The 10061-nt window shown below is 42.5% G+C and overlaps 1 protein-coding gene across 1 annotated transcript; it reads right to left on the bottom strand.

Moving 5' to 3' along the window:
• Positions 1-586: 586 nt before the first annotated feature.
• Positions 587-3883, bottom strand: LOC147436861 (14-3-3-like protein GF14 iota). The gene is made up of 7 exons (XM_086486256.1): positions 3582-3883; positions 2480-2786; positions 2285-2372; positions 2037-2146; positions 1808-1956; positions 1628-1677; positions 587-812 (listed from the first exon to the last, which is right to left on the bottom strand). Exons 1-7 carry the CDS (start codon positions 3652-3654, stop codon positions 810-812), a joined length of 780 nt encoding a protein of 259 aa, XP_086342382.1. The 5' UTR covers positions 3655-3883; the 3' UTR covers positions 587-809.
• Positions 3884-10061: the final 6178 nt, after the last annotated feature.

Raw genomic sequence — 10061 nt, 5'->3', positions numbered from 1 at the left:
GACAAGAACAAATTCGGACCTACAACTCAGGCAAAAGTATAGTTAGATGCATACTAAACCCTTAAACCTCAAAGCGGCAAAACACTTTGGTGAAACCTGCAAAACGTGCAAACTCCATAGAAATGGAAAATCTCTCCGTGCATGGTGTCTAGAGTCATGGTTATGACTGCCTATGCCCATACACATACATACATCAATGAATATGCGTATTACGCAAGCCACCACCGCACCCGCACACACACACACACACACAAAAAAAACCTGTTTTGCTTTTTGTAAGCCCCGCGAAACTAAAAAACCTCGAAACGGAAGAAATCATGAAACAAAACTTAGAAACCTCCAAACGGCCGAAACCATGAAACATTTATGACACTGGGCCAAGTTCACGTCTCAACCAAGAGAAGTATAAACTGGTAGTTTAACCATTAGCTCCAACATGCACAGTATTGCTATACAAGGCGCCACCCCTGGCCCACACACACGCACACCCCTGGCACGCACACACGCACACGCAAAAGAACCAAGGTTTGCGGAATGAGTTTCTATAAAAGCCCCAGAGATGCAATGTAGGCTCAGCATTCACCCATCAGGAAAAGCACTAGGAGAAGATAACTTAGAAAGCAGATTGCATGTCTACAATAGAAATTTTCTTTTGAAATTTGTGACACCACATTTCCCATTTCTAACAAGACCAAGGTAGAAAGTTTGGCCATATAATCAATACAAGACAATTAATGCACAAAGAGCCCGACTGCACCACCTGTCACACTTTGCATCTAGAAACCGTTGTGTGCAGAGGAAGAGTTGGGTCACTGCCAAAACAAGGTGGTGAAAAGTCAGAATGACCTACATAAGAGGATGAGAAAGTGTGTGTGCACGTGCGCATGCGTGCATGTGTGGTACTTAGGATAGGAAGAAAAAAAAGTTTGCCATCATTAACTTGCCGCGTGGCACTAATCGACAAGCTTTATCCAAAGATCCACAATTGCTCCCAAGAGTTTCTGGGCCTCATTAAGCCCTTATGCAGGCAAAAAACATGTATAAGGCAGTCACTGCAGGTTGGTTCCACTAATGAAAAATTTGGGTAACCAACTAGGAATGGTGAAAAAAATAATCTACAAATTAAGTATGGCCTGGGAACTAGCATACAAAAAGAAGAAAAAATGTGGCCTATAAAGTTTGGCGCATAAATATACCTTCGTAATGTCAGAAAGGTCTGACGAATTATAAGAGAGGTAAAACACTCATAGGAACGCAAAAGCAAGGCACACAAGACAACAGATAAAGAAGAAAAACTAAAATCACCTTACTTGATTCTAAACAAAAAATAAATAAAAACACACCATTATTTACTTTAAAAATGATGGTTTGGTGGGAAATAATCTATGAAAGGTCTAACAAACAGGAAGACGAACAAACAGGATGTGGGCATGTGCATGTGTGTGCGGCGCACGCACACGCGCATTTCTAATGGCAGACATATGTTGTGAAAAGAAAGAAGATGTGAGTGTATGTGCAAGCTGTATGAGGCAGACAGATGTGTACACAGTGCAAACACATAAAACACAAAGAACTTTTAAGTGGATGGTTATCAAGTATTGAGTCTTTCAAAGAAAGGTCAATTCACCTCTGCGTTTTCCACCTTGCTCGAGTCCTCCATTCGGATCTGGTCCTCTCCTGAAACACCAGTCAACAATTACACCACTATTGATGAGAGATGCCCTCCCCATAAATTTTTTAAATTCAAAAAAAAAATCCAACTGCTGTATGTCTTGATAAATCAAACTCGAACGAGGACCATCCATACCTCCATCCTCAGGAAGATCTGAAGTCCAAAGTGTCAAATTGTCTCTCAAAAGCTGCATAATCAGAGTGCTATCCTTGTAAGACTCTTCACTCAACGCATCAAGCTCTGCAATTGCTTCATCAAACGCCTGTTTGGCGAGGTGACAAGCTCTGCAGATAAAACAAAATAGATCATCAGTAAACAGATTTACCCCCAATGGCAGCTCCACAAATGGACCTTGCTCCCTTACCTCTCTGGAGAGTTCATGATCTCGTAGTAGAAGACAGAGAAATTCAAGGCCAGGCCAAGCCGAATCGGGTGCGTAGGAGGAAGATCAGTTCCAGCCGTATTCGATGCTGCCTGCGACACACAAATAGACAGATCAAGCTAAACGTTGAAGAAGTCGCAAGCTGAAGAAATCACTACATGCTTAGACCTTTTTCTTCATGTTACCTAAGCATGCTCCCGATGCTCCAATAAAAGCAAGCATTAGCTCACCTGATAGGCCTTTAACGACTGATCCGCAGCTTCTTTCTTCTCATTGGTAGTCTTGAACTCCGCCAGATATCGGAAGTAGTCACCTTTCCTGCAAGGAAGACAATAAAATTCCCAAAACAATTGAGCGCCTTGGGAGACTCCAACAGCTAGACTTTGATGATTTAATCCGCTGCTGTCAAAACATACAAGCCTTACATCTTATAGTAGAAAACGGTAGACTCTCCACTGCCTGAAGAAGGAATAAGATGCTCATCAATTATCATCAATATGTCATTACAAATTTTCGCCAATTCTTCCTCCACCTTCTGCCGATAATCTCTTATGCGTTTGACATTCTGTTCATTTGCCTTGGCCTCCTCTTTTTGTTCTATCGACGATAAAATCCTCCAAGACGCCCGACGCGCACCAATAACATTCTTATAGCCCACAGAAAGCAAATTCCTTTCTTCTACAGTAAGCTCTACATCTAGCTTTGCAACCTTCTTCATAGATTCCACCATTTCTACACAAACCCCAAAAAAAGGGAAAATAAGACCATGGGAGATCAGGGCTTCAAATGTCATATCAAAAGTTTTCAGATTTCAACAACACACATAACAAATAGCAGTAAGAGTGTCATCTCAAGAATATTGTGCATATACACATCAACAGTGATACTTCACAGCAATATCAGCCATCGCTATTCAACTAGCAAACTACATCAGCAGTCTATAATGGCAAAATGACCTTGCATATCCAAAGGCCAGAAATCTGTTGCAAAATACAAGTTGAGCAAAACATGCAGAAAAAATTTGAGATCTTTGCAAAACGACTATCTTGAGATACAATGACTTCAACAAAATTTAAGCTTCCTCAAAAACCCCAAATCATGTGCAACCTCCTCGTCCGAGGTAAGCAAAATCCAACATATGCGACGTATATTTGATGGTTGCATACTAAAAGTTGGATTTCGTATACCACTTAGCCGTGGAGATCGTATATGCTGCTATGGGGTTTTCGAGGAAGTTTAAATCGTGGTAAAGTCCTTGTAGCCAAGGAAAATCATGCTTCAAGGATCTCAAGTTCTCTCCAGTTGCTTTGCCCGACTTGCAAAATCACAAATGCATGGCTCACTCTGTTGTTCAAAGCTGTTAAAACTTGGGGATGATGCAATAGTGTGTGCACTTAAAAAACCTACACACACTTGTGCTTCCACATCGTGTACCACTCCAAGAACACACATCCCCAAATGAATAATCCTCTAATCAATCTCAATACCAAGTGACTTAATTCAAGCATAGTTTAGCAAGAGGCTCACCATCATAACGCTCGGCTTGCTCGGAAAGCTTCGCCATATAGACATGGCTCTCACGCTCTTTCTCGGTGCCCATGTCGACAGATCTGGTCGAATTGGGAAAGAAAACTGCAACAAAAGACGCACGCTGTGAATGCAGCGCAAAAGCGCACTCAGAAATGTCCGCTCTTGAGGGCCCTAAATCCTCGCCTATATCCCAAAACTGCTGCAGGTGGTCGCCTCAAAAAGCCCCGATTGCCTGCGAGAAATATCACAGGAAATCGCAGAAAACATGCGCCCACTTCTGCAGCATGACGTAGAAGATGGAGTTTGAAAAGGAAAAAAAAAACGGACGGCCGCGATCTCGTAGCGAGTTGGATCGCATCCAGCCCGTCCCTTTTTCTAGAGAGTTGTTACAGTGAATGCACTTTCCTCTTGATTTACAACTTCTTACTATCCATTTTGAGAGACCATAGGCTAGTTGTGGCAAATAAATAATTATCTCTTTAATACGGTCAAAGTCATTTTGAAACTCCATGCTACATAGAAAGAGAGAGAGAAATCACACAACCATAAGATAGCTCAGCCTTATAAACTAGACTCACTTTTTTGAACCTCCCTCTCTCTCACACACAAAAGATGTTCAAGTTTAGAGTGCATAATCTCAAGAGTCCAAAAAGCGTCTTTTCTTCTTCTTACTCACTTCTTCTCTCTCACACAGATCTAATCGACCAATTTTGCATTACTCGCTCTTCTTTGATTTTATTAGCCCGGAATCATTGTAGATCTGGTTTTGCTCCATAGCCCACCTCTATGCATGCCTACCCAAAAAACCCAACAGAAGTCTCGAACTCGCACGGGCATCATATCTGTCCAGGCGATACTGATCTAACCACCTTGTCCTTTTAGTTTCGCTATCCGTAGTCAACTACAGCCAACAAGTCCTCTCTCTCTCTCTCTCTCTCTCTCTCTCTCTCTCTCTCTCTCTCTCTCTCTCTCTCTCTCTCTCTCTCTCTCTCTCTCTCTTCTCTCTCTCTCTCTCTCTCAAGCAAAGAAGACGATGGTTGCGACCAAATTCTGCATGGCGTTGATCTTCAATCAGTTTGGCTGTAATTCATTTTAAATGATTTGGTTATTCATCGACGTCCAGGGATCTCCCCAGATTCGCATCCTTTTTCATTTTGAAAATGTGTAGCACCTACTCAACCAATTTTATATTTTAATCTCCATCTTTTTGAAGGAGTACGAGCGAAAGTGCGACGCGAGAGAGAGTGCGAGAAGAAGAGCACGACGATATGGTGAACTCGCTCTACTGTAATGTGTAGAGCATAGTGAGTTCTTATTAGGTTTTTACAAAAGAATATGTGTACATACCTGGCGGCCCGCCCACTTACGTGGGCGACCACATTGGGCTTTATACCCCAACAACCTCCCACTTAAAGTCCAATGTGGTACTTTAAGTGTGAGAGAAGCTACTATACAAGCTAATATACAAGAGATGTAGAGAAGTGATGTACTACCCTACACCTAACTGCTTGCGAAAATGCGCAAAGCTCTCTGAGGGAAGTCCTTTTGTAAGTAGATCAGCAGGATTTTTTGTGGTGTGAACTTTGACAAGCTGAAGTTGCTTATCCTCGAGCATTTCCCTGATGAAATGATACTTCACATCCACATGCTTTGTCTTTGAATGATAAACTGGATTGCGAGCCAATTGTATAGCACTTTGACTATCACAATATAACACAGGCATCTCTTCTTTGATTCCCAAATCTGTTACTAGTCGATTAAGCCAAATTGATTCTTTGCATGCCTCTGATGCTGCAACATATTCAGCCTCTGTAGTAGACTGAGTAACACAATCTTGTAATCTAGAACGCCATGATACTGCTCCACCAGCCAATGTAAAGACATACCCTGACGTAGACCTTCGGTTGTCTAAGTCACCTGCATAATCTGAGTCTGTAAAACCCTTTACACTTAGCTCCTGACTCCCATAGCATATACGCATACTCTTTGTAGCTTTCAGGTATCTCAATATTCCTTTCACTGCCTCCCAATGTTTCTTGCCTGGGTTTGACATGTATCGACTTACTACTCCCACTGCAAATGCAATGTCTGGGTGAGTAGCAATCATTGCATACATCAAACTACCCACTGTAGACGCATATGGAATCTTATCCATTTCAGCCTGTTCTTCCTCAGACACAGGACAATCTTGTTTGCTAAGTTTCACGTATGGTGGCAATGGAACACTCAATGCCTTTCCCTTCTCCATTTTGAAACGTTGCAAAACCTTGTCAATATACTCTGTTTGAGATAACCAAATCAACTTCTTTGATCTGTCTCTCTCAATGCGCATACCAAGTATATGACTTGCCTCACCCATGTCTTTCATGTCAAACGATTTTGCCATCTTTGACTTCAAAGCTGAAATTTCTTCCAAGTGCTTGCCAGCAATCAACATGTCATCCACATACAAAATAAGGATCATCCAACTGCCATCCTTAGCCTTCTTTGTATATAGACAGTGATCGAACTCACTACGTTTGTAGCCTTGAGAAAGCATAAACTTGTGGAATTTATGGTACCATGCCCTCGGTGATTGTTTTAAGCCATAAAGACTCTTTAACAACTGGCATACCCAATCTTCCTTGCCTTTCTCAACAAACCCTTCTGGCTGTTGCATGTAAATTTCCACATCTAAATCACCATGCAAGAACGCTGTCTTGACATCCATTTGGTGCAACACCAAATCTAATATGGCAACCAATGCAAGAAAGCATCTCAATGTAGTCATCTTGACCACCGGAGAGAAGACTTCCTCAAAGTCAATGCCTTGTTCTTGCTTAAAGCCCTTGGCAACAAGCCTTGCTTTGTACTTTGGCTGACTATCATGAGCGGTGATCTTATACCTGTAAACCCATTTACAAGGTAGAGCCTTTTTGCCCTGTGGTAATTTAACTAGCTTCCATGTCTTGTTTTTATGCAGAGCTGTCATCTCTGACTGCATGGCCAATTGCCAATTCCCGGAGTCCTTCATTTGCACTGCTTCCTTGTAACATGAAGGCTCATTGCAATCAGTCAACATGACATAGTTCATAGATGGAACAAACCTATCAGGAGGTCGCGTGATATGTCCAGATCTACGCACAATAGGTGGCTCAGGCTCAGCCACAACATGTGGTTCCACTCTATCCTGTCCTTGCTCCTCTTGAGCCCTAACATTTTGTCTTGCACGTGCAGGTCCATCTTCTTGGAAGACAACTCTTCTAATGTCCTCAACCCTCTCTGGTTTAGAATGATATTTGGATTCATTAAAGTGAACATCATTGCTGCGGACAACCTTTCTAGATTCGGGATCCCAAAGTCTGTACCCCATCTCACCAGAATTACCATAGCCTAGAAAGATGCACTTTCTACTCTTTGGCTCAAGTTTGTTCCTAAATTCCTTTGGAACGTGAGTATATGCCTCACAGCCAAAGACTCTGAGATGCTTGTATGAGGGCATTTTTCCTGACCATACCATCTCTAGCACTGAATCCTTCTGCAAAACCTTGCTAGGAGATCTATTTACAAGATGAACAGCTGTTGATACAGCTTCGGCCCAAAACCCATTTGGCAGCTGTGCATTAGACAACATACTTCTGACCTTCTCTTGTATGGTCCTATTCATCCTCTCAGCAACACCATTTTGAGGAGGATTGTAAGTAGCAGTAAGTTCACGTTTTATACCTTTTGACTCACAAAAGTCCTGAAAGGCCTTTGAAACATACTCTCCACCATTGTCAGTGCGTAAGCATTTAAGCTTCTTGCCACTCTGATTCTCCACAAGTGTCACAAACGTTTTGAAAACAATAAACGCTTCATCCTTGTGCTTGAGAAAGTAAACCCATACTTTCCTCGAGTAACCATCTATAAATGTGATAAAGTAAGAAGCTCCCCCTAGAGATAGGTTAGGCATAGGTCCACACAAATCACTATGAACTGTGTATCTCTTTTACTGCTTCTATGCTTATGTGGCTGCTGTGTTTGCTTACCATACAGACAATGTTCACAGAATTCAAAATCATTAAATGAAAAGCCAGGCAAATAACCAGAACGAGACAAGATTTCCATTCCCTTCTTGGACATATGTCCTAACCGGCTATGCCACAAAGAAACGTTTGGCTGCTCGGTTACATTGATTACATTTTTAGAGACATTTGATACGTAAATCATGTAAAGTCCTCCAGACTTTACTCCATGTGCTACTGTCATAAAACCCTTGGATATCTTCCACATGTTCTGTCCAAAAGTGGTGACGTAGCCAGCATCATCAAGTAAACCTGTGCTGATCAAGCTCTTTGTAATTGCTGGAACATGTCTCACATTCTTCAGGGTGAAAGAAGAGCCATTCTGAAACTTCAATTGAACATCTCCAACACCTAAGATCTCACATGTCTGCCCATTGCCTAGCCGAACATGATCTTTAGTGGTCACATAAGAGGTAAACCACTCCTTGTTTGGAGACACATGAAGTGATGCCCCTGAGTCTATAATCCAGTCACTCAGTGCATTTCCATCAGATGCTGTAAGAAGAGCTGAGTCCATTGTATTCTTCAAGAAGTAGATGTCTCCGACACTAGACTGTCATCCTCTGCAACAGTGTTTGTCACATTTATTTCTTGAATCTTCACTAAGGACTTGTTCTTCTCACCATGGTCTTCAGCTTTCTCTTTGCCTTTTTCTGCTTTCCATTCTCTGCAGTCTCTTTTCATGTGACCCTTCTTGCCACAATGGTAGCATTCTATGTCACTGTTGCCTTTAGCACTGCGGGACTTGCTACGAGACTGATTCCTCTTTCCACCTTTGTACTTTTCTTTGGTCCTTCCCTTGACAACTAAGGCTGTTCCTTTGCCTTTGTCCATTGTCTTTCTATTGGTTTCTTCAGTAAGCAGACTTCCTTCTACACCTGCTATGTTCAAACCATCTGGAGGTGCAGAATTACTCAAAGCTGTGCGAAAAGTGTCCCAACTTTCCGGCAATGTGATCAACAGGAACATAGCTCTAACAGGTTCATCAAACTTGACACCTTGAGCTGACAACTGACTGTAGATTGTGTTGAATTCATTTAGATGATTGGACATAGGTGTCCCTTCTTTCATCTTCAAGTCAACAAGCTTCTTAAGCCAGTATACCTGTGAAGCTGTACTCTGCTTCTCATAAAGATCACTCAGCTTTAACCATGCTTGATAAGCCGACATCTCGTCTGCTACATTGAAGTAAACGCTTTCTTCCAAAGTCAGCATAATGGTAGAAAGTGCCAATTCATCCATTTCGCTCCATTCATCTTCGTCCATATCTTCTGGTTTTATCCCCTTGAGCTTTATAGGTTTTATCTGCTTCTTTTGTACCAACACGTGCCAAATCTGCTTCTTCCACAATGGAAAATTGGTTCCATCCAGCTTCTTGATATTGTAAAGAGCAGTGTCCTGTGATCTAGCCATACCTACGCTTCACAGTAGTTTACTTTTCTGGGAAAAATTTGGCAGAGTTTCCCCTGTAAACTGACCTTTGAACCAATATCAACCTGTCAAATGAACCAAGAAAGCTTCAGATTCTGCAGAAATTTTGGCAGAGTCTCCTTTGTAAAATGGCTCTGGTGTACTAAAAACAGACCAAAACACAGCTCAAAAAACATTGTCTCTCTGACACTGTAAGGGTAAACCTGTCCTGCACCTGTACTGTCTCTCACTGTCCTGTCACTGTCCTGTAAGTATAGACTGCGACAATGCCTCAACGGCAGTAAAGCAAAGATGCAATCCCAACTGTCTAACTCACAGTCAATACATCCTAGCTGCCTATCTAAGGGTGCTCGAGGGATCGCTCCAAGACCTGTATCACCGAAAGGATCTCAACATTCGAGAATCCCCCAGCTCAATAAAACCTCACTCGACCCTCAACAAAGGCTACAGTAAATCTGACAGTACATAGACTTCCCACAAAGTCATACATCCACAAATTTCCCACTGTATGCTGTAACCGCTGCGGCGGTTTTTTGCTGCGTGACTCACAGCCAGCAAACCCTCAACAGACATACATCATCTCTGACAATACATCCCATTTGGAAGTACCTGCAATGTCAGGATGAAATCTGGAATATCAAGCAGCAAACAAAAGCTACCTGATGAACTAGTGGATGTCGCCTACAGTCTGTGTGTAGATGCGCCCGTGTCGTATGTGACACGCCTCCAAGAACTGTGAGCCGTCCTTCGATGTGTAGACAGCCACAAATCAACACTCTGGGAGTGTCGATATCCTCAGCACCTGCAGTCGTAGGCCAAAAACCCCAAATTTGCAGAGTCGGATCTGTACCCGTCGAGACCACGTAGTCGAAAATGGCCTACGCAGACCTTTGTCGAAGCCGAACAGTGGCCGAGATGACCTCAGAATGAAATTATGACAACACCGAGCCCTTCAGGTCATCCGACAAGATTTGGGGCCGTGTCTTTGCCTGTCGAATTT

This window comes from Adiantum capillus-veneris, chromosome 17 (genome assembly GCF_014529385.1).
Source record: "Adiantum capillus-veneris isolate H3 chromosome 17, ASM1452938v2, whole genome shotgun sequence".
In the NCBI taxonomy this organism is placed as follows: Eukaryota; Viridiplantae; Streptophyta; class Polypodiopsida; order Polypodiales; family Pteridaceae; genus Adiantum; species Adiantum capillus-veneris.
This window is presented reverse-complemented; position numbering and strand designations above follow the sequence as displayed.